Source organism: Sceloporus undulatus, chromosome 6, assembly GCF_019175285.1.
Source record: "Sceloporus undulatus isolate JIND9_A2432 ecotype Alabama chromosome 6, SceUnd_v1.1, whole genome shotgun sequence".
In the NCBI taxonomy this organism is placed as follows: domain Eukaryota; kingdom Metazoa; phylum Chordata; class Lepidosauria; order Squamata; family Phrynosomatidae; genus Sceloporus; species Sceloporus undulatus.
Genome location: NC_056527.1, coordinates 109,085,084 through 109,109,893, shown reverse-complemented (window position 1 = coordinate 109,109,893; position 24,810 = coordinate 109,085,084). Strand labels below are relative to the sequence as shown.

Sequence of the window (24,810 nt, the reverse complement as noted above, 5' to 3'; positions counted from 1 at the left end):
GTGCTAACTATTTATCAACTTGCACTTTTACATGTTTTCGAACTGCTAGGTTCGCAGAAGCTGGGGCTAGTGATGGGAGCTCACCCCATTACGTGGCACTCAGGTCTCAAACTACTGAACTGCTGATCTTGCAATCAACAGAGTCAGCATCTTAGCCGCTGAGCCACCACGTCCCCAACTGCAATGCTAGTTCCCCATTACTGCCCTTCTATGAATACTTTCAGGACCATGATGTAACTGAAAGAGTAGGTGGTTTGCTCTCATGTAATTTCTCTTCTCCAGAGGACATGAACTATAGGTTGAGTCTACCTTATCCTGAATTCCAAAATCCAAAACTGTCCACTTGGGTTGCTGAGATAGTGACATCTTTGACTTCTGTTGTTTCTGTTCCATACAGAAAAGTATCTAAAATATTATGTTGAAAATTACCTTCAGGCTATGTTTATAAGGTGCATAGGAAACATAAAATAATTTAATGTTTAGACTTGGGTCCAATCTCCAAGATATCTCATTACATATATATATACACACACACATATTCCAAAATGGAAAAAAATTCTAAACTATTTCTGGTCCCAAGCATTTTGGATAAAGGAGACTCAACCTGTATAGAAATAATCCAGGAAACTAGGTTTATCTTCCAAGAACTCAAATCAGCCTAAAGCAACAGGCTCCTGCTTTCTTTGTAGGCTTGAAAGAACAGAGGTTATTTAAACTATCTCCCCTTCAACTATCCTCCTGCCCTTCTCATCCCAAGCCATTCAAAGACATACACAGACACATACAACAAGGAATCCAGAAGCACCAGTTTGGGATTTAATTAACCAACCTGGGGAAGAAAAGGGCATCAGACAAGTGCGTCGCACCCTCCTTGTTGCACCTTTCCAATCAATTACAGAAGGAGGAAAGGGAGCCAGAAGTGGGAAGGGAGCAGATACAGGTATAGAAAAGAGCAGTACAGTAAAAACAAGGGGAGCTGTGGAGAAGAAGGAAGGGCAGGAGAGGAGAGAGAAGTCACTTTTAAAATCACAATCTCAAACCTTTTATAAATGTACAAAAACCTTTTTCCCCGCCTGCCTGGGGCAGAATATATAAATATTTACACTGCCTCATGAGGGGAGGCAACACAAGATACAGCCCCCCTCCCCTGAAAGCAGCCTTCCCATTAGTTCATGGAGGGAGAAGAGCACACCCCAGAGTCATCATTTCAGCCCAGCAGGAATACTGGAAGCAGACACCATATCCCTTGACAGGACACCCAAATCCACAGAGGCAGAAAGAGGGATCTTTTGCAGAAATCAAGAACACAGACTGAGGGGCCCCCACAACTAGCAACACCCCAAAGAGACCCTATCATCCTAAGCCTCAACCTGAGGCTAGAAAACTCAATGCTAATGGAGTCTAGAGTCTTTCTGGGGTGGTGGCAGCAGCAGCATCACATCCCTACCTCAGTCTAAGGTGGCAGGCAGCTACGCTTCTATCCCCACTAAGGTGAAGGGGAGCCTAGATATCCGCCCAGGGTTCACGCTGACCCTGTCTGTCAGTCCACCAGAGTCAAGGGAAGCTGATCAGTACAAGCGCTCACGTGCCAAGACCCCCCCCCCTGCAGCCCCATTATCTGGAGTCCCGGTCCTTGTAGGCAGCTGCCAATTCTCGGATGTCAGGGGCACGTCGAGGAGAACAGGGCCGAGCATTGGAAGCTGGGATCAAAGGTGGGGGAGCACTCAGCAGACCCACAGCCGCTGCTGCTGCCGAAGGAGTGGCTTTGGCCAGCAGCCCATTTTGGTGGCGGGGATAGGCCATGAGGCCAGGGTGGGGGGGTGGGGCCAGACCATATAACCGGGCCCGTTCATAGTCCTCAGCAGCTGTGGCGGCAGGCGACGGAGCCTCCAGGTACAGGGGCTGGCGCTGCAGTGAGTGCAACTCCAGCCGCCGGTGGTAGGGCTCACGCCAAGCTTCAAGTGCAGCATAGGAGGCAGCTGAAGGCGGGGCAGCCACCAGGAATGGTGAAACACTTCCACCAGTCCCGGCCTGGGGCCGTTCAAACACAGCCAGTGTTCCCAAGGGATTGGAGACATGCAGGGTGCTGTGGTAGGGTGCTCCCGTGCGTAATGCTCCCTCGAACCCAGTCAACTCTGGCTCTTCTTTGACCTTCACTTCCTTCTTTAGAGGCAGCTCTGGGTAAGGTGAGCGGGAAGCATGCCCTGAACTTGCTGGGCTTCCATAGCGATGCTCACGTTCCACTGGCACATGGGGACGACCTGCGGGCTCCTCGTGGGCCAGTGCAGTATTCTTTGGGGTGGGAGTAGCTGGAGAAGCACGCAGGGGATGGCGGGAGAAGAGGGCATCTCTGAAACACACATAGACACAAAATACATGCAGGGGGTCAGTTTTTCAGAAACTACTGGCAACCACCTAATTCTCCACCACCCAAACTAAATCTCAGCTATCATGCAATGGAGACTGCCTCATTCTTCTCTTAATCCAATCCTTGCTCCCCACCATACTGCTGCTTCTCTATTTCCTCTTTAGCCATAATCTCCTCTGAACCTTAATCTCCCTCAGAAAGCCCCTTTATTCTGTATGATCCCGAATATGCCCATAGGACTACTTTCTCTTCTTCTATCTAAATCTCTTCACACTCCTCCCTGCCAGAAAGAGCCTTGGAAGTTCCTGCGTTGCACTGCACTGAAGCTTAAAACCAAAGCTTGGAAAAGTTACTTTTTTGGGATATCCAGCCAATAGTTATGCTTGCCTGGAAATTTTGACTCCAAAAATTTATTTTTTCCAAGTTCTGATTAAAACATGAATAAATAAACTCTTCAAGGATGGATGGACTCTCTTCCATGCCCAAAACCTCATCCATCACCTCCATGTATCTCACCTGTCCTTTTCATCCTTGATCACTGGCCCATCTGGCTTTTCACCCTCCTTGTCATGTGGGGCACCTCCACGCTCAGTCCCATCTCCAGTGCCACCTTTGGGCCAGGCTGGGGCAGTGGGGAAGGAAGGGGGCGTGCGGTGGAGGCGGTTCCAGGCCTCATGGGGGCTAGGGAAGGGTGGAGCTCCAGGGCTGTCCTTTTGCCCAAAGACAGTGCTTGAATCTGAGAGGGTGGAGCAGAAAGATCAGATCCAGTCTAGTAGAGTGCAAGCACAACCTGCCAAACCCCTAGTCCTAATGGTGGTGTATATTGACTGCAAGACTAGCAGATACAGAAACAACAAGGATCCTACTTTGGGATAAGGGCACCAAGGAATATCACACCATTTGGAAAAGACCCATGGTACAGTCCACTTAGTCTGTAGTATGTAAAATACTGGTGATTATGAATGCTGGGGAAGAGAGGGGTGTCACAAATTTGAATGATCGCTTGTGGAAGTAACTTTATGCAGATGCGGAGTCTGTAAATCAGGGAGAGAGGGGTATTGTTTATATGTTAAGTACTATTTTCTCTCCATCTCTTCACTTTCATTTCTGCTGTGTAGGGTCCCAAAAAAACCTTATAATTCCTTTTTCTGAACGTGTAGATGACTCACAGCAGATAATGTTGTTAATAGAGAAACACAAAGCCTGATCTGGGCCTTAAAAGAATAGCCAAAATGACTGAAAAAATGGGGGAAATGTTTGGAAGCCATGATTCCAGCAATAGTTCAGTTCCCAACTCTAAAATAGGGGATGAGAGCTTAAGGTCCTCCAGATCCTGATGGCTGCCAACTCCCATCCATCCTTGCCATTGGCTATGTTGGTTAAACAAGCTTCATTTATATACTGCTTCATACCGCCTAAGCAGTGTCTAAGCGGTTTCCAACTGTACGCTAATTTGCCCCCAACAATCTGGGTATTCATTTTAGCGACCTTGGAAGGATGCACGCCTGAGTCAAGCTTGAACCCTTTTTCTGGTCTTGAACTCGCAACCTTGTGGTTTTGATTGAATGGCTGCAGTACAGGCATTTAACCACTGCGCCACCAGGGCTCCTCACAATTAGGGTTAGGGTTGGTGTGGACTTCAATCCAGCTATATGTCATGCACCCTTGTTCTATGACAGACTACAGTAGGAAGAGGATCTTGATGTTTTGAACCTCAGTTCCCTGAAATTCCAGCCAGCATGATCAATAGCCAATGAGCTTGGGATCTGCAAGCCCAAATATCTGGATAACCGAAAGTTAACAACTACTTCCCTCACTGTTCAGAGTTTTTTACACCCCTTCCCCCAATAATACTCACTGAAGGATGGATTCCCCAGGCCTCCAAAAGCGCCATTGGAGAGTGCCCCCAGGGAGGCAAAGCTGGGGGGCCTGCTGAAGGGATCTGGTGGGGAAAAGCAAGCAGAGGGATGAGTAATGGAACAGAAGCGTCTTGCTCCTTTTCCATATGCCCCATGGCTCTAGTATTGCTCTTACCAATGTGTGGGCTGGGACTGAGGAAAGAGCCATGAGGGGTGCCGGCAGGACCGAAGGATGTCCCACTGCCAGGGTGGAGACCACCTGCAAGACAAAGAGAGGGGAAGAGTTCATGACCTGCTTGGCAGAGGGGACAAAAAGGTGTATCCCATAGCCAAAGGACACTGGGCTAACAAAACAACTACTTCAAGCATAAAAGTCCTCACCACTATTATTGAATGACTATAGCACACAAACTGCTTTAGTATCTTAACTGGTTTCACTCTGCGTTTGGAAAAGGTTTAGACTTTTAGATAACAACTTAATTCTTGGAAGAGGGTGTCAAAAGAGCTGTAATGCAAATAAGTAACTTCTCCATGTTCTAGTTATACCCAAGAACCAAAAGCAAGCAAACAAAAGCCCTAGAAACAACTAATAAAACCTTGTTTGAATGAGACACAAGAGTCCTGGGATGTAAAAAGAAAAGTTTTATTTCAGAAATAAGCCCAATGTGATTTGACCAAGAAATACTTACAGTGGAGCCTTGGTATCCACTGGGGCTTGGTTCCAGGACCCCTCATGGATACCAAAAACCAATGGATGTTCAAGTCCTATTAAATACAGTGACATAGTAAAATGGTGTCCCTTGTATAAAATGGCAAAATCAAGGTTTTCTTTTTGGAGTTTGTGTGTATATATATATATATAGAGAGAGAGAGAGAGAGAGAGAATATTTTCAAACCATGGATGGTTAAATCCATGAATAAAGACTCTGTAAAGATTGAGTGTTGACCTTCTACAGAGTCCTTTTTTAAAAAAAAGGGACAATACATATACATGAGTACAGTGGACCCTTGTTATCTGCTAGGATTTGGTTCCAGGTACCGTTATGGATACCAAAATATGTAGATGCTCATGTCCCAATAAATACAATGGTTTAGTAAAATGCTGTCCTTTATATAACATAGGAAAACCAAATTTTGCTTTTTGGAATTTATGTATTTTTAAAATATTTTCAAACCGTGGATGGTTGGATCCATGGATAAAGGGGGCTGACTATAATTTTAATCATGACATGAAGTGAACAAGTACAAAAGTTGCCTGTGAATACAAGCAGCAGGTTAGCTTATACAAAAAATATGAAGTATAAAAATTAATCAATTGGATTAAATTAAAATGTAAACATATAAAACAGAAAGTTCTATATATTATTAAACCATTTAAATTCATCCTGAAAGAATTGTACAAGGATGTGTCTGCAAATCTCAAAATCATAATACTTCATTTTTATTTTGATAACTGGTAGTAAGCATTTGGAAGATATGGGGACATGCCTTTGTAAAATCTAAGTAATTTATTGAAATGTTTATATATTTTATGGTGATGTATTTTTGTTGTTGTGTGCCTTCAAGTCGTTTCTGACTTATGGTGATCCTAAGGCATACCTATCATAGGATTATCTTGGCAAGTTTGTTCAGAGGAGGTTTGCCATTGCCATCCTGAGGCTGAGACAGTATGACTTGCCTAAGGTCACCCAGTGGGTATGTATATTTACCTACAAATTGACACAAGACTATACACAGCCAGCTTTGGTACTTGTTCAGTTCATGTCTTTGTTACTAATGTAATACCACTGAGCTTATTTTTGGAATAAAACCTTCAACATTGTGAGAGTTAGTTTCTCCTTTACATCAGACTTTGCTCAATAACCACCACATAAATTAAGGACATAATTATTCACATTCTACAAACAAAACCTCTCTTGAAATATTATGCAGGAGTAAGAACTTGATGGAGCTTCCAAGAAAGCTCCTTGCTATTCTAGGTATGACTCTAAGAAAGCAAAGGCCATAGAAGGGAATTGTGCAATGCTTTTTAGGAGGGTTGGGAAAAAGAGAAGGTGGGATAGCCCAGTGTTTTAACCCTCAGGATGAACAAAGAGCACTGACCAGAGGCCATGAAGAGAGTTGCAGGGCGTGCCAATTCCTGGCTATGGGGCAAACCACCAAAAGCCCCAGTCCCAGGCAAGCCAGCAAGGAGGTCATTCCGGAAATCCAATTTGTGGGGGTCACCTTGCATCAACTATGAAGAAATAAAAATAACCCAATGAGCAACAAATCTAACATCATTCTACCACATCAGCCTCTGTCTGTTGTTATTCTTTTGCTTTTGGCAGGGACTCCTCCTGCTCAGCATCACCCCACTTTTGGGGGTTCCAGTTTCCCAGCCTCCTAACCCAGACTCACAGACCCCAACTTTGATCCAGGGTCCAGCACAGGCATCAGAAGAGCAGAAGGGGAGAGGCCTCTCCCGTTGCTTGCAGCGACCCTCTGACAGCCAGCAGCAGGAGCTGCGCCACACCCCATCACTGTACGCAGGTGGAGGGGGGAGGCAGCGCAGGCCCACCCTACCTTCATCTTCTCCTGGTGCCGCAGGATCATATATGCCACACGGACGTGCATAGCGCACCACTTCCCAGGCTTCTGCGAGAGAGGGGGTAACTGTCAGCTCTGAACGTTATGTCTCTGATGGGCCAGGCACATGTTGCCCTACATCCTGACTATAATCACTCCCCCTGCCCCCGAGCCCACTGTCTCTTTTGACCCCCCCCCCCCCCGCCGTGCCTACTGGGTTAGCCACCACTAGTTCCTAGCACCCCACATTATCCAGCCCACTGTGCTGCAGCCAGGAGGGGTCCCCGCCTTACTTACTCTCAGTGTTGGTCGGAAGGGATCTGTGAGCTGCAAGGAAACACAAACACCAGCTAAAGATTAACAAGTCTTTCTTCTGGATGCCACCCTCCCCCCTTTAAACACATTGCCAACTCACCTGAGCCCCTTTCTGGGTCAAAGTGGGTGGGACAGCGCCTAGGCGGGATGGCAGGTCAGGGTTAGTGCTCTGGGAAAGAAAGAGTAGGTCAGGAAGCAGGAGGCACCACCGACTGTTCCTACCCTCTCCTCTCTGCCCTCAGATGCCACTTTCAGGATAGGCAGAACCCTGAAGTCCTCCTTCCAATGGTAGAGGCCCTAGAGTCTGCTCTTTCACCCAAATCTTTGCTATTTTCCCCACAGATTCACAGCTCCCCACCCGAATGCCAAGGAGCTTTAACTCCTAGCCTCCTTTTTCTAACCAACTAGATTACTGGCCACCTCAGATGTGAGAATGCCACTGAGTGCAAGTCACATCCATACAAGATAGAGCTCAGAAATATTACGTCTTTGGACTACAACCACCAGAACCTACCAGCTAGCACTGACACTAACCTGGTGCAATTCTGGAAGTCCTAGTCCAAATTTTTCAAAATTTTCTGATCTCTGCAAACACACACACTTTACCTAAACCACCAGAGGGCTTATCTATAAGGCCCTGCTACCTCCTTAGACCTGGGGTGAACTGAAGAGTCCAGACTCCTGCTCTCTTGTTCTCATGTTCATGCCCACTTGGCCTCACCCATTTGTAGTCACTCTGGCTCCCTGCATCACATCCCAAACTCTACCCCACCCACATACAGAGATCCCATGAGTCTTGCCATTCATCCCTCCCTGCTGGAAATTTACTAAACCCATTACTGTTAACAAGCTGGGAATAAAACCTGGGAGCCCTGAACTCTGAATCTTCCCACCACTTTCACTTCTGAAAAAAACCCATTTGTCTACTATGTCTGGAGGGTTCACCTTAGGTTGGAACGCCCCCTGCAGGGAGCCAAAAGTCACAGCGGGAGGCAGGACTGGGGAGATCCCCGACACGGTTGGGGGGAATGCGGCATAAAACTGGAAGAAGAAGAGAAAGCAATGGAAGTGCCACCCAGAGAAACTGAGGCAGGGGAGAGGGGGGTCTGCTCTTTCCTCAGGACGTGCAGCTCTGCAACTTCCCCTGGGCCCCCCTGCCAAAAGGCCAGCCCCCTGGGCACTCCCTACTCCAAGAAAGCTGCACTTACATTATGCCTCAGAAGCCCATCCATCTTGCCAGAGTATTTCTCAAACTGCAAAGAGATAACACAGGTGGAAATTGAAAATGGGGTAAGAAAGAGAAAAAAAGTGAAATATAAAATCTAAATTCTGACCCTGAAGGATCAGTCTACTACCAGGGGCTGTGAAATACAGGCACATAGCTGAGAACCACACTCACCACAGCTGAACTGGGTGTGGGCACCATTCCTGGGGGGAAAGGGGTGAAGTGCTGGTGGGTGTGCTGATGGGTGTGCTGGTGCTGATGGTTGTGTTGGTGGAACTGGAAGGCCAAGGGGCGGATGGTGGCAGCCCCCATGTCGGCTCCGCTCTGCACTGTGAGGAATCGGGAGCTCAGGTCTTGGCGGATTAATTCTTGCTCTGGAGAGGTAGAAAAACAAGATATCTAAAAGCATGCTGCTGAGGAGAGAAAGGGAGAGGCAGAAGAATAAGACATCTAAAAGCATGTTGCTGAGGAAAAAAAAGAAAGATCTGAAAAGATTTTACCTCCTTCCCATCACAATTCCCTACAGTTGCAGTTGTCTGTTCTCCCATAATCCTGTCCAGAGTCTGGAAACATTAATTCTGGACTACAAGTCCCATAAGCCCAAAACAGCATGGACACAAACTGGGAGTTGTAGTTTATAAAAGCAGTTTTCCCAAGCTCTTGAGTACTTGCCGTACATTAATTCCCAAGTGGTACACACACACCAAAGCAGATCAAATTCCCTCTTTTGCCATGGCTCCCCCCCCCTTTTTTCCCCCCCGATACTCTACACTATCCAGAATAATCCTATTCTGCCTTCCACATATCCTCCCTGACAGTCATTTACTTCAACATCTGACCAAAACTGCTCTCCTTCCATCTAGAGAACTAGAAATTTAAAACCTCCAAAACTCAGTCCTCTCATGACTCAAAGAACAGCACCACCACACAAACTGCATGATGCCTTGTAACTGGAAAAGTCACTTGTTGGATGGCATCATTGGCAAGCTGCCAGCCTGCCTGGGCACTGGCCATGCTGGGTGGAGCATTCTGGGAACTTTGCCCCAGAAAGCTAACTTTTTCCAAGCTCTGATCTTGACCCTATCACAACATTCACATGTGATACAGGAACACGTCCAACAATCATCCCCAGTCACATAGAGCATGAATATGTTGCTAAGTACAGTTTATATTTATTTTTGCCCACTTGTTCAATTTAAAACCTGCCTGTGTACATCCATTCATACAAATATGCACGCGGATATACTCTGCAGATGTATGTCTGTGAGAATAAATGGCCCTATTTTCACACACCCTTGCAAATCTTCCCAAAGACTTTATCATACCCAGCCACACCCCTCCAGCTGAGTTCTTCTTACCAGATATAGCAGCAGCTGCAGCTGGGTGCCCAGCGACTTGAAGCAGCGGGGGTGGCGGTGGAAGGCCGGGCGAGGGGGTGAACATGCCTGTGTGGTGGTGGGAAGGAGGCCGAAGAGTGGATGGAAAGGCATGGGGAGGCAGGGCCAGTGAGGGGGTAGAGGGTCGGTGAGGGAGCTGAGAGGAAGAGGGGGAGCAGGAAGGCAGGATGGGCTTGGGGTGAGCTGCACCACGGCTGCACCTAAAAAAAGGGAGAGAAAATAATTTGGAAGGTAGTAGTTAGGTGAAGAGAATGGCACGATGGAAGCCAGAAAGCCCTGCATTTCAATGTGAGAAGAGCAGGGTCAAATCCAACAACAGATTTAACTGCTACTAGGCCTGTATTACAACACTCATTCAACATCAAGTCTCTAATTAGCAGAAAGGGAACAACAACAGGCCTCACTATGTCTACAAGCCAGAAAAGAAATCTAAAGAATCCCTAATTCATAATAAACTTATTGAAACAATTACTTGTCACAGTTGTTTCAAGAATTAGACTTAAATTGAAACATACAGTTGTCCCTCCATTTTTGCAGGGGATCCGTTCCAGACTCCATCACAAAAATGGAAATTCGCAAATATTCAAGCCCCAAATATTCATGGCATGAATGGCCATGCGTGCGCCATGGGCATGCATGCCATTTTACCCACCCACCCCCCGGCTTGCCAGTCCACGAAGGACTGAGACAGCAGACTCAAAGTCTGTGAAAATGGAGGGATGACAGTATTTTCATTTTAACAATGCCAGCTTTCTGGCAATTGTCGTATATACTCGACTATAAGTCAACCTCATGTATAAGTCGAGGGCAAGTTTTGGGGTCAAAATTATGGATTCTGACATGACCCGTGCATAGGTCAAGTGTAAAACTTGGAGGCTCCTTCATTGTGTGTATGCCAGCGGCAAGAGGGAAGCAGCAATCAATACAAGGCCTTCATTCCCAGATAGCAAAGCCTGCAGGTGGGAGAAGTACTTTTAAACAAACAGCAATTAATCAATCACCAAGGACTATCTGCTTGGCTCAGGACAGAAAGAAACTGCATGGAGATATCTGAAGGAGCTACTATCACATTACCATACTGACCCATAAATAAGTCAATCTAGGATTTTGGAGTCAGTTTTTGGGCATACATTTTTAGACTTATAGTCAAGTATATTCAGTAAGCTTTCTAAGAAACATACCTATAGGAACATTATGGGGGAAAGTTAAGGAACAGAACTCCTTTTACAAAAAGCATATGGGGAAAAAATCAAGGGCCTGTTACAGACAGCCAAAATAAAGCTGCTTCGAGTCAGAGTGGAGGTATGGTGTTTCAATGAAAGGCTGCGTCTAAGAGTCCAGAAGCCGCACCAAAGCCACACTCCAGTCCTTAGGGCTGCAGCGTGGCTTTGGTGCGACTTCTGGACTTTTAGGATGCATGCATCATTGAAACACCATACCTCCACTGTGACTCGAAGCAGCTTTATTTTGGCTGTCTGTAACAGGCCAAGGTAAGAAAAGCAAGAAATAAAGGCCTGTTACAGACTGCCAAAATAAAGCTGCTTTGGGTCTCTTTGGAGGTATGTTATTTAAATGATGCATGGGTCCTTAGAGTCCGGAGGTCGCGTCAAAGCCACACTACATTCCTAAGCACTGAAGTGCAACTTTGGTGCAGCTTCCTGATTCTTAGGATGCATGCATCATTTAAACAGCATATCTCCAAAGAGACCCGAAGCGGCTTTATTTTGGCAGTCTGTAACAGGCCAAAACAAAACAAGCAGACAGGTAAAGTACAGCTCAAATGCACAGTGAGTGACAAAATGGCTGAGCTGCTTCCTCACTAAATCTAAGCTCAAATCTCGCCTCTGCCATAAACACGTTAGATTCAAGCCTCTCCTTCACTCTCTCTTATCCAAACAAAGTTCAAGTCCACTTACACCTGCAATATAGTTGCAGTAGTAACCGATTTTTCTGGGTAACTATGTGGACAGGTCAACTGCTTAGAAAACTTGTAACTGTTTTATAAATTGCTGGCATTATTAAAAAAAAGAAAAGGAGGGAAAGGAAACTGCTTGAAGGTAGGAGACAGAAGCACTGATGGCTTAAGGGAAGACGCATGGAAACGTAGAGGAAAGGACAAGGAAAGAAGACTAAAAAGAAAGGAATGGAAGGAAAAATGAAAAAAGAAAACCTGAAGAAGAAACACCAGGAGGACAGATAGGCAAGAAGTTAAGAATGAGTTCTATGAAGATAGAGTGCTGGAACTCACCCTCCGGTGCTGAGGTCCAGCCCGACAGCGTATGGTGCCTGCGTCTGGCTAGGAAAGGGTGGTACCTTCATGTGCAGCTGGCTCTGGCCGAGGTTGTGGGGAGCCGACCCCCCCTGAGGTGTTGGAGGCAGCTGACCTTTAGGCTGTGGTGTTCCACGAACAGCAGCATTAGGTGTCTGAGCCCGAGTCCTGGCAGGAGGCAGGACAGGAGGACTTGGGGGCAAGGCCTGGGCTGGAACAGGGGCTGCAGCTGCCTGAGAAGGGGGTTCCTTGGGCAGGAAAGGCACTAGCAGGGCATCCCGGTCAGCCTCATAATTACGCTCCTGGCTCCGCTCCAGGCCGGAGACTTTCCGGATCACAGAGAGTTTGGCTTCACAGCTCCCGTTTAATGCACCAATGGGTCCCGAGGCTGCCAGAAGTAGCGGGGGAGGAAACAGGGAACCATCAAGATCTAAATGTCTTGTGTTTAGAGGTGGAGACAAAATCCTAACTCAATAACAGACAGCCCGATGGCAAAAGAGGCCATTTTGTCATAGCACAAAGCACTCCAAGCATGCCATTTACTGTACTGAACAATACTAATATTTAATATTCTTTATTGCTGTTACCATCATTATTGCCCTTATAATTTATGAATGAGTATTCCTTGAGGAATGTTTACTACACTCTTAAAATGAAAGATAAAATCTAAAATACAATGGAACCTTATTATCCACAATCATTTCGTTCTGTGTGGCCCGTGCACATAGGAGAAATGTGGACATTCAAGCCCGATATTATTCAGTAGAACAAATGTGCATGCATCAACACACCCACGCCACCACTGAATAATATGGGGTATGGCAAGCCATAGATGCGCCAGTTCATGGATGGTCAGCACACCAATATGGAGGGTCCAATGTAGTAAAACTGCAATCCTATATCTAGTTTCCTACCAGTAGTCCCCACTGAACTCAATGGGACTTCTCAGCAAACACATACAGGATTGCACTATCCCTTTGTCTTAAACTTGGATGCTACCACCACCATGCCAAATGAACCTTAGAATGTCCCATGATGCACAGAAAAGGAAATCAACTGTAGTTTAGGCTTACAGGAATAGAATACTGCCAGTGAACTTGAAAAACATAACAGCCTTGATAATACTAATTTGAATGTCTGTGATTATGCCCTCAGCTAAACATAGAAAGCTAAACTACTTGTCTATCAATATCAGAGGCAAGGAATCCCTGTAAATTGCCAAACACTACCATTTCTAACTCCCATCAGTCTCAGCTAGCCTAGCCAGTGAACAAGGATAATACACATGAGTGTACCATCCCCGTCTTACTCTGACTGGAAGTGATTCCTTGGGTTTCAGGCACAAGGAGCACTTTCCCATTCCATCATCTGCTACCTGATCCTCTGAACTAAACAGGCAGAGCAGTCAGTTACATATAACCCCCTTGTTGAAACAGCTTCACTGGCTACCAGTTCATTTCTGGGCACAATTCAAAGTGTTGGCCATGACCTATAAAGCCCTATATGGCTTAGGTCCAAACTATTTGAGAGACCATATCTCCTCAGCCAGAGAACTAAGATCTTCAGGAGAAGGCTTTCTTTCGATCCCGCCAAGATCACAGACTCACTTTGTGAGGCCGTGAGACAGAAGCCTTCTTGGTGGCTGCTCCCATCCTCTGGAATACCCTTCCATAGGAAGCTAAGCTGGCCCCCTCCCTGTTTTCTTTTTGTTGGCAAGCCAAGACATTTTTATTTAAGCAAGCATTTGATATATAATTGATATCAGGGTGGTTTTTATGGAACAGGTGGGTTTTAGTTATGTTTTTAACTTCTGTATATTTTTATGTGTTTTTATACTGATGTAGATGATTTTATTTGTTTTACTGAGACTGTTTAATGTTTTAACTGTGAACCACCTTAGATCCCTCCTGGGAGAAAGGCAGCATATGAATTAAATAAATGAATAAATAAATAAATGTTGAGAACTGAATCTGGGACCCTCTGTAGAAAAAGCACAGGCTCAACCACCAAGCTCAAAATCCTCCGCAACCACATTCAAAGTATCTACAACAAGTAAAAAACTCAAATTCTGGAGTGGCTAGATCGGCATACAGAATTAAAGGTGCCCATGCATAACGTTTGGAAAAGTGACTTCTTTGGACTGAAACTCCCAGAATCTCACAGCCAGATACTCCAAAAGGTACCATTTACAAGCTTCGCCACTCCCCCACCAACAACTGCTGTTCACCCAGAACTAACCTTTGCTGGTTGAGACAGTGAATGACTGGTCGAGGTCATCAATGGAGGCCTGCAGAAACAAGAAAACAAGGGTTCTGACAATCCCAAAAATATTTCTTCAAAAACATCAATAACTCATTTAGATACAGACTGAGAAGCTGCAAAAATTGATTAAGGAATGCCCAAACAGAAATGAGACTCAGCAAATTTTAAGACTGGGGTGGGGTTAATGCCTACCTGCTCCTCTGGATCACTTTCTGCATCACACTGCAAAGAGAAAAAGAGAAGAAAGTCAGTCGATGCAGCTAACTGGGAATTCTCGCCAATGGGTCTCCAGCACCTAATACTAGTCCACAGTAGGCTCTGTATAGTATGTTATGAAAGCAGGAAGCTTGTTGGAGGGTGTTCAGGGAGATTTTTAATGGCACAACAGTAGCTAGGCCATGCTGTGGCCAGTAATAATACATAAATACCAGGGATGAGTAACTATTCAACATTCATCATTATGCATGTAACCATGCCTTGGGGCCTTAAAAGGGAACAGAAGCAAATTTAAATACATTATGCAGACTGATGTTGTTTCAAAGGAGCTTAACCCTATCCACAGAGAAGTAATGGAGCAGATTTTCTGCCTTCTAACTGTACAACAGACTAGGATTTTCCCTGATCAAGCACTGAAATTTTCCAGATTTCCTAGTTTTTCTGGAGAAGCTACATCACAACAAACATTTCTCCTTCAGCTAGAGGAGAAAAGAGGGAAAGGATTTACTACTGGAAGTATAGTAGGCCCTTGGGATCTGCTGAGATTTGTTTGCACCCCCCCCCCTCGGCTGGGGCTACCAAAATCTGTGGGTGGTCAAAATCACATTAAATACAATGGCACAGTAAAATGGTGTTGCTTATATAAAATGGCAAAATCAAGGATTGCTTTGTGAAATTTATGTTTGTTTTTTTAATATTTTCAAGCCATGAATGGTTGAAATTAGCTTACAGTTGTAAACCGCTTAGACACTGCTTAGGCAGTATGAAGCGGTATATAAATGAAGCTTGTTTTGTGTGTTTGTTTTGAATCTGTGGATCAGCAGAGGGCCAACTGTAGTTGAAATGATGCCCTGTGGAACAGCATGCTGCCAGGACTAGCTGCTTGGGAAAGCAACAGTTATAGGAGATTGGTTGGGGTATGGGTGAAGAATGTACACACACTGCTCACTTACTATATATCCAGTTTCCAAGTAGGATTGGAGAGAAGGCTGGATTTAAAAAAGAAAAAAACAAGGAAAGAGAGAGAGAAAACCACATTAGACACAAATTAGATTACAAGAAGCACATGTGGGGGAGAGGGTGTTTAATATCAAAGATTTAAGTAGAAAAAGCATAAGACACAAAGTACCCCCATTTTTAAAGTGATGTTAAAATCGGTATTGGTAACAAAAAATACTATGCCAGCTTTAGAAACATGTGCTTTATATTCAAAAAATCAGGGATGACTCTGGTTCGTGGCTGGCTGGCATGACATATAATGGTAAATCCTGAACCCTCAGAAATCAACTGCTTCATCTTGATCTACTGTATATACTCATGTATAAGTCTAGAAAGTTTAGTCAAAAAATCAACCCAAAAACTTGGGTCGTCTTATCCATGAGTCAATATGTACCTTAACCTTTATCAAAGTATGAACCATCCCCTTCTCTGAGTAAAGTGGTGAAAGGCAACAGCTTAGTCTGTTCCAGGAGAAACTAAAAGAAGCACAAACTACCTCTACTCTCTTCTTTTAATGTCTGAGTGGGAAAATAGTGGTGTGTTTTGGCATTATTTTCCTTTCTTTAATTTTTACATTCTTTATTACATGCTTCTACGTTTTATCTTCAACTTATATATGAGTTGTATCAAAATTTGTAATTTTGGTCCCCAAACCAGTCCTGATTTATACATTAGGTCGACTTATAATCGGGTATATACGGTAAATCAAGAGTGGGCAACTCCAGATGTTACTGAACTGCAATTTTCATCAGTCCTCACTATTAGCTCTGTTGACTGGGGCTAACAGGAACTGTAAGTCAGGAACATCTGGAAGTCACAGACTGACCACCTCTGCTATAAAGCAGCTATCACCAACCTAGTAAACCCCCGCTGTCCTGGACTACACACCATGTTCAAGAACAAAGATACTTCAGAAACAAATTACAGTGTGAATTTCTGAAATAATTCAATTCAACCTTTTGTGGCTATTCCCCCCATCCCAAAATGTAAACACATCTCATCTATGAATTGCTGATATAATAATGCCTGTGTTATCACAGCAATAGTTTTGTAAATGGTCTCTGTTAATAAGGTACATTTAACTGATGGTACTTTCAATTTTTTAGTTCTCTCTGACTTACCTGTTTACAGGCATGTACCACCAAACTGTTCATGGATAAATTTATAAAGTGTCTTAAGCGAGTGTTTCTCAGACTATCTGATGTGGATGACCAGCATCTACTTTTTCCCAGTGTGTCAACAGGGAGTGGCAATATATCTGTCCTCACTGGCTACAATTTCTTTCCTGGAATCTCACCACAGACCACCTCTTTGAGTAGCCACTGTCTAAAGTGACCTCAATTATCTATATTGTATTTGCTACAAGGTTACTACTGTCATCATTTTGGAACACTGGGAAATATTTTAAGACAAATCGCTACTGGTTACTTGGCTTACACCAACCACAACTGATGCTCATTAATGTCCAGTTTCCCTCACTTCACCCAAACAAATTGCTTTATCAGATGTCTAAGTTCTCTGTTCTGACTGGAAAAACCAGCACTGTTACTATGTTGGCTATCCTCTCAAGCTTTGTTTTGTGTGCATCTGATCTTGGACATTACTGCTGACATTCCTTGCAGGACAGAGGGCAGAAGATGAGTGGGCTTCTGCTTTGCAGCCCCTTCTCCAGACTCTTCTTGGTCCACATACTTCCCCACACCTCCATTTCCTTTCTTCCATTTCATTTCCTTATCCCAAGGCCTTACCTCTTCGTGCCGCCTCTTGCTACGCTTTCTCACCGCTCGTTCCCCTCCACAGCTGCGGTTGCGCCCCTTCTCTGAACTCCCATCCTCATCATCTGGCTCAGAGTTGTTTCCCTCACCCCGTTTTCTCTTCCCAGAATGTTTCATTCGAAGCTCTAACCGCTCAGGGGTCTTCAAAGTTGCATCCTTCTGTGGGTGGATGACAAGGTTTGCATCAAATTAACTAGGGCAACAGTAGACCAGAGTGGACAACTTCAGCACGTCTCATGGCCAATCATCTACCCAGCACCAACTCAGGGCCACAAAGATTGACAAGATTGCAAAATGACAACTACCACTACCACTGTGGGGAGCTTTTGGAAATCCACAAAAACAGCTTTGTTTTGTTTTTCATGTTAAAGGAGGGCTGCGGCTCATTTAAAATATGAACTGCCTGGAGAAGCAATTTGCTTTTTTTTAACGACAAAAAGGTTAATCAGGGAGAGTCAGGGGCCACTAAAATAACCATCAAAGGACAGCATTTTGTTTAGCAGGGCTGGGCAAAGAGCAGCACAGGTTGCAAATGACCCCAAGGTATCTGTGATGTCACTTAAAAGAACTGAAGTGCTAACCTTTGAGAGATATCAAAACAACCCCCCCCCAAAAAAAAAAATCAGAAGGAGGAAGAAATGTATATTGATTATCTATCAATACCAAACTTTTTCTTTACTTTGAAGTCAGATAACAAGATGTTATGGCCTGTTACAGACTGCCAAAATAAAGCTGCTTCAGGTCTCTTTGGAGGTATGCTGTTTAAAGGATGCATGCATCCGAAGAATCCGGAAGCTGCACCAAAGCTGCACTCCAGTGCTTAGGAATGGAGTGTGGCTTTGGCACGACCTCTGGACTCTTAGGACCCATGCATCATTTAAACAGCATACCTCCAAAGAGACTCGAAGCAGCTTTATTTTGGCAGTCTGTAACAGACCAATATCTGTCAGGATCCACACTTGATCATACTAATGAGTGAACCTATGGAAATCAATGAGACTACTCTAATTAGGCAGTTCAATCAGTTTCCTGCTAATATTCAATGGAAAATTGCTTGTGCATAATAGTCAATGGGAAAAGGAACTAAATGCACTATAGTCAATGGGATAGTCAATATCACATTCAATAGGAAATATCATACAGCAAGCACCTAGTATCTGCTGCAGTTTGGTTCCAGGCGGTCTGTGGAAACTCAAGTCCTATTATGTATAAGGGTGTAGTAAAATGGTATCCTTTATATAAAATGGCAAAATCAAGGCTTGCATTTTGGATTTTTAAAAAAATATTTTGAAGCTTTGTATGGCTAAATTCATGGGTATAGAATCCATGGATATGCAGGGCCAACTGTTTTGAAGTCAATTTAAACATACAGTAGGTCCTTGGTATCCCTTGGGGTTTGATTCCAGGACACACACTTCCCCAACAGACACCAAAATTTGTAGAGGTTCAAGTCCCATTAAATACAATGGTGTAGTAAAATGGTGTCCCTCATATAAAATGGAAAAATTAAGGTTTGCTTTGGGGGATTTTTATCTTTTTAAAATATTTCCAAGGCAAGGATAGTTGAATCCATGGATAAATAATCTATGGATATGGAAGGCCAACTGTATTTAAACATATTTAAGAGCCAGCATCGCAGAGTGGTTTGAGTGAGTCCCTATATTGGGAGAAGATCTGGAGACCAGGATTTGATTCCCCACTTGGCCATGAAACCCAATGTGTGACCTTGGGCAAGTCATATGTTCTCAGCCTCACGGGAAAGCAATTGCAAACCTCCTCTGAACAAATCTTACCAAGAAAGCCCCATGATAGATTCGCCTTAAGGGGTTGCCATAAGTTGAAACCGACTTGAAGGCACACAACAAGATTTATTTATGCATGTATACAAAGTTGATAATAATTAATGAAGTACATATGGGGTCAACTTGTTAATAATGAGTAGGGAGGAGTTTTGTTAATTATTCCATTAATCTTTCCAAGTACTAATCAATCATGTATGAAAGGGGAGGGATATTTGTTTGAAATTTAAATAGGAATAAAATAAAATATAAAAGGTAAATGTACACATTGTCTCTCTTCATATCTGTTATATAAAATCTTCTAAACTCAGTCCCCTCCCCTTGAGCCACAGCCTTTGGGCATGGGACCCGCAAGCACTCCAAGATCTGAAAAGTGGCCCCCAGCCCCACAGGAATCTACTCCTGCTAGAATGACACATTCCTAAGGTCATTCCTGAATGATGCTGTGATGCAGCTGCATTGGCAGAGGTGGGGAGAGTGCGGCCCTTGGGCCACATTCAGCCTGCCAACTCATTCCCTGTCACTCACTCACATGCACACACAGCTGCAAAATGGAAAATCACATCCCCAGAAATTTCTAGGGACATAACTTCCTATTTTAAAGCCACTGAAGTTGAAGAATTATTCTTTGGGAGATATCAAAACATTTTTTTTTTCAAAATCAGGAGGAGGAAGAAATTTATACTGATTACCAATTTGTATACTGATTACCTATTTCAACTGTTTACTTTGAACTTAAAAAACAACATGTAATATCTGACAGGATCCACGCTTGGTTGTACTGATGAGTAGACCTACTGAAATCAACCAGACTATTCTAATTAGGACTATAAGTCTAGATCCAGAAATATTCTTGGCATTAATGTATGGATATGGTTGACAATTATAAAAGAAAGAAAATCAAGTGATTGAAGTATATATTCCATTCAGGAAACCTATTCTGGCATATCACTAGTCTTGGAAGAATTATGTTTTAAATCTGTCTTCAGCTACCACACTTATATAATGGCCTAACCCATAGGCCACTTGTTTCCCTTATCTTCAAGCCATGTTTTTCTCCAGCCTGGTGCCCTCTAGATGTGTTGGGAGTACTACCACCATCAGCCTACCATAAGGCCTTAGAAATAAGGGTAGGATAATAAACATAAAGTATGCAATAATATGGCAGCAATACTTTCAGACACGTATGGTTATTAGTGTCAAAGGTACAGTACTACAAAATCTCTCTACATACTGATTCTACAGACTAACATGGCTATATCTTTGAATTCCATCATGCTACATTATTATAGCACTGTGATTCTACTTTAGCTGCTATGGCTGCCTCCTATGGAATTCTGGGGTTTGTAATCTGGTGAGGCACTAGAGCTCTTTGGTTGAGAATCCTAAATGCCCCTCCCTAAACTGCAAATCCCAGGATTCAATGCAACGTTTCCATGCATACAATTCCATACAATGTATTCCAGTAAAAGTGGAACAGCCGTGCTATAAAGTATAGTGTGATGTCCTCTTAATAACCAGATAGGTGCAGTGGGGTAGATTGTGAGCGAAGGATAGCACATAGGAGACCTAGATTTAAATCTGTCCCCAGTCAAATCTCCAGTGAGTCCAGTTGTAATCAATGGGCGATCTTGGGCCAGCCAATTCTCTCAGTCTAATCCAGCCCATAGATAAAAATGGGGGAGAGCAGAGAGAAAAGAACTACACACACTGCTGATCTCCTTATGCAAGTTTAAAAATGCAACAGATCTTCTGTGCCCAGGCATTATAGTCTTTCTTGACTCCGGGATTCTCTCTTTGCTGTTCTCCATTGCACACTGGATTCTTTCAGAGACTGGTGAAGACACCAGGGTCCACGCCCTGCTCCTCACTCAGTCCTGCCAAGCCAGAAAGACAGGTGCAGCCAGTACTGAACTGGTCTACAAGCTCAGCTTAGATTGCTCCTGAGTGAAGCAGAACTTCCTTTTGCTGTTTCAGCAGGTGAAACAGCTGTGCCTTGCATGGCATCCACCCACCACTGTCCAGTGATTTCACACCTGCCAAACCAGACATTAGCTACTGGGTCATATCCCAGCTCTAGATCAAATTCCATTCTATCAGGCACAGGAAACAGATGGCAGTCTCACTCTGGGAAAAGAGGAAATAAAACTCATTGTCCACTGCTTTATCTCTTATGTTACACTACTGTAATCCACATTTTGATCTGATACTATCAGGCCAAAACATAAAAGGATGCCTCACACAGAATCAGATCATGGGTCTATTTGGCCAGCACTACCAGAGGTTTAACCCAAGCCAAGTAGCAGCTTTAGCACTGATACAGGGAAACACACCTGAGTTGATAAAACCCATTCTTGTTATCTTTCAGGAGCAAGAGACTGCTCTGACTCTTCTTACACAGGGCTATCTTTTGTCCCAGAAAGCCAACTTTATCTGCTCCTTTTCTCTCACATGTCAACCACTTTCAATCTTAGAGACTGGGTGCCTTTTTATTTATGCTGATTGACAGTACAAAGCCAAGGAGGCATCTTCCTCTTTTGGTGACCACCTCTTAGGAAGGGAGAACCAGAGGTTTTTATAACCTTGCTCCCTTTGGTACTCCAGTGGATCCTGTATCTAGGCCAAGATGTTTCCATTCCCAGTCTGCCTTTGTCTTCCATTATCTGACTTGAACACCAACAGCTTTAAATCTTCTCCCTTCACAGGGCTTTCAGTTGTTTTCCAAGACAACAAGCAGTGTTATGCCTGTTCAACATGCCTATCTGCTTTACCAGATCCCCCAAACGACAGATGCTGAATATATGGGCCTCCAGATGTTGTTGTATGGCAACTCCCACCATCCCTCACCATTAGCTTTACTGGTTAGGGCTGATGGAAGCTGTAGTGAAACTGCATCTGGAGGGGAACATTTGGCCTCTGCACACACCACCATTCATTGCTATTTCTTGACTTCTTGGTCCTATGGTTTCAGAAAAACTACTACATTAAAGTGTAATGTTGTTTGTTGTTGTGTGCCTTCAAGTTGTTTCCAACGAATGGCGTCCCTAAGGTGAAGCTGTCATGGGGTTTTCTTGGCATGTTTCTTCAGAGGAGGTTTGCCATTATCCTCCGAGAGCGAGAAAGTGTGACTTGCCCAAGGTCACCCAGTGGTTTCCGTGGCTGAGCTGGGATTCGAACCTTGGTCTCCAGTGTCACAGTCCAACACTCAATCCACCATCAAAAGGCTTCATTCCCACTAACTAATGTACTTGGGTATAGCTCACTTTCTCCTGTGGAGCCTGGGGAAATTTATCTGTTCTTTGGACTCAACTTTAAGCTACAAAAATGGCTGAATCTATCTCTCCCTCCTTGTTACACCACAGCACTGAAGAACCCTAAAATCAAAAGCTTCCTCAACTCAATCTCCAGACTGTGTGGTGACTCTATGCTGCCAGAGAGCAAGGTAGCTGCCTCACCTCAAGTGCCTCAAGGCTGACAAAGCTGGCAATGGCAAAACCATCGATGAGATCCTCCTCCTCCTCTTCTTCCTCCTCTTCCTCACGGCTGCAGGATGATCCGGAGACTCTCTTTGGCCGGCGGATGGGCCGGCGGCGGCGGTGCTGCTGCTGCTGGATGGGGCGTCCTTTGCCGGGGGCCACGGGGGCAGGCGGGGAGGGCCCTTCGCTGTCTGACCCCGAAGACGAAGATGACAAGACGCCCCGGTGGGAAGCGTCCCCAGTCCGACCTCCCCGGCGGCGGGTGCAGCGGCTCTCACGGTCCCGCCGTGAGCAACGACGTTTCCTCCGCGTCCGGCTACTGCTGCCCCCTCCACCGCTCCAGCATGGGGCAGGGGCTGTCGCCGTTCCTTCCATGGCACCTCTTTTGGGGCACAAAGAGTGGGTCGTTTTTGGTCCGGTGGATGCTGCAGACGTGCGAGGGAAGGGGGTGCGCCCTTCAGCCTTCGCCAGCCAGTTGCATCGCAGCTGCTCTGAACACCAGCGAGAGAAGCCCCAGGGGCTGGGAAATTAAAAAAGGCTTTTTCCCAAAGAGAAGCCCTTGGCCTCTGCTTCTGGCCGCTGTCAGCCTCTCTCTCCAACAGTTCGATTTAGAGCCCTCTTCGCTTTGGAAGAGCCCTCTTTCAGCCAAGTTTAATTCCCTCTGAGGGGAAGCAAGGGCAGCAGAGTCTTGCTTAGCTGCATTTACGTCTCCCTCTTCACAGAGAAGGCCATTAAATTAAAATAAAGAAGAATTAAATACTTTAATTCAATAGATCGGATTTAGAGAGGGAAAGACAGAGAGCTCTTCTTTGAAGCTGGGGCTTCCCTTTGCGTCCCGGAGGGAAGGCCTGCCAGACAAGGGGGGGTTTTTACATCTCTCGGGATGGAGGCGCCTTTGAAAGGCCAAAGCCAGGCAAGAAAGGCCCCTGTCAAGAGAGCCTCTCGGGGGTGCGTGGCTGGAAGGAAGCTCCTGGTTTAAGTGCCTGGTTGCTGCAAGTGGCTTCTTCCTGCGATGTCCTCAGGGCTTTCTTGCGGGGCTGAGGAGGCCTCCTGAAGCCATTGCACAGCCTCCCCTTTAAGACTGCAGATGCCACTTCTCCTGCCAACAATGGCCAATGGCTTCCGCTCAGAGGGCAGCCGCTTCCTCCCTTTCCAGGAGGAGGAGGAGGGCGATGACGACGAAGGCTCCCTCGGGGCCGCTTCCTCTCTCGCCGGTCTCTCCAATGGCTTTGCTGCTCCAGAAGGAAAAGGGCTCCTCTCCTTGGATCCTTGGCTTTCAGGGTGTGACCTTGCCTTTAAGAACCCAGCTCTCTCAACGCCTCATCCTTTTTCCCTTTAAATCCTCTCCTTTAAGAGTCCGCCATTTAAAGTCCGCCACACATTTCCTGCCAAGGCATGGCCTCCCCTTTAAACTCTAGAGCAGTCTTCCTTCGCCCACAAATTTATTCTCTCCAAACCCCTTTTATTTATTGCCTCCTTGTGTCAGCTCGGCCTCCCTTCCCTTTAAGTCCTCCGAATTTCGCCCTCCCTTTCCGCCACAATGAAGGCCTTGACGAGAACTTCCCCTTTAAGAGGGCCGCGCTCCCTTTAAAGCCATTGACAGGAGCTGCTGGAGAGAGGGCGCTTTGTTGTCCTCCGGCGGAAAGTGTCCCCCTCCCCGTTCCGAATCCGCCCCCTCCCCGCAGCTGTACCTTTAAGAGCGCAGGCCGTTGAGGGCGATGCGAGTGGCGCTTTCCACTAACCCCCCTCGCTCTTTTTCCCCCACTCGCCCTCTAGCGCTGATTGGTCGCCGAGGCTGTCGATCACCGCTCTCCCCCCAGCTGATTGGCTGAAAGGTAGAAGGGGGAGGGGTGGCTGGCTCGGTCCACTGGCGGAGGAGGGGGGCGCGTCCTTTGCCTCCCCAGGGAGGGGGGGTTCGCCTTGCTCGCGTCGTCCTTGGCGCCCCCTCCTCCCCGCCTCGCCTTTGATCGCTGCCCCCGACTCTTTCTCTCCTTCTCTCTCCCTATCTCTGTCTCTCTCTGCCGGATCCCCTTCCACTCTGCGCACGGCACGCAACTCCGCCTACAGCGTCAGATCCCTCCGCCGCTCCCTCTCGCGAGGATGGAAGCAAGAAATATCCCTCCGCCGGAAGAGGAGGGGAATATAGTCCCTCCAGCTCGCTTAGTTTCAGAGGGAAAAGGAGCGAGCGAAGAGCAGGAGAGCGCTCTTCTTCTTCCTCCGACAGGGTCACTTCCGCCCTGGTTTCGGTGACGTCACGGCGGCGTCACGGCAATGATGTCATG

General features: G+C 45.6%; 1 protein-coding gene across 3 annotated transcripts; it reads right to left on the bottom strand.

The window, feature by feature from the left end:
- Positions 1–794: 794 nt before the first annotated feature.
- FBRS (fibrosin) lies at positions 795–24,744 on the bottom strand. 3 transcript variants are annotated; one of them, XM_042472312.1, is made up of 18 exons: positions 22,508–24,742; positions 17,227–17,412; positions 15,433–15,468; positions 14,456–14,485; positions 14,240–14,288; positions 11,981–12,389; positions 9,694–9,932; positions 8,510–8,709; positions 8,319–8,363; positions 8,056–8,151; positions 7,211–7,279; positions 7,093–7,122; positions 6,628–6,864; positions 6,331–6,463; positions 4,403–4,486; positions 4,227–4,310; positions 2,885–3,104; positions 795–2,350 (listed from the first exon to the last, which is right to left on the bottom strand). In XM_042472312.1, the coding sequence occupies exons 1-18, from the start codon at positions 22,901–22,903 to the stop codon at positions 1,615–1,617; spliced, it is 3,279 nt and encodes a 1,092-aa protein (XP_042328246.1). In that variant the 5' UTR covers positions 22,904–24,742; the 3' UTR covers positions 795–1,614. The 3 variants fall into 3 exon arrangements, with proteins under 3 accessions (XP_042328246.1, XP_042328248.1, XP_042328247.1); XM_042472314.1 differs by having other exon boundaries at positions 6,793–6,864; positions 22,508–24,741; XM_042472313.1 differs by lacking the exon at positions 8,056–8,151 and having other exon boundaries at positions 22,508–24,744.
- Positions 24,745–24,810: the final 66 nt, after the last annotated feature.

Excerpts from the sequence above, each read along its gene's own strand:
- FBRS (XM_042472312.1), bottom strand. The coding sequence starts at position 22,903 with ATGGAAGGAACGGCGACAGCCCCTGCCCCATGCTGGAGCGGTGGAGGG. Across the intron at positions 12,390-14,239 it reads CACTGTCTCAACCAGCAAAG|CCTCGGGACCCATTGGTGCA; the intron begins GTTAGTTCTGGG and ends TACTTCTGGCAG. Across the intron at positions 7,123-7,210 it reads TGACCCAGAAAGGGGCTCAG|CTCACAGATCCCTTCCGACC; the intron begins GTGAGTTGGCAA and ends GTTTCCTTGCAG.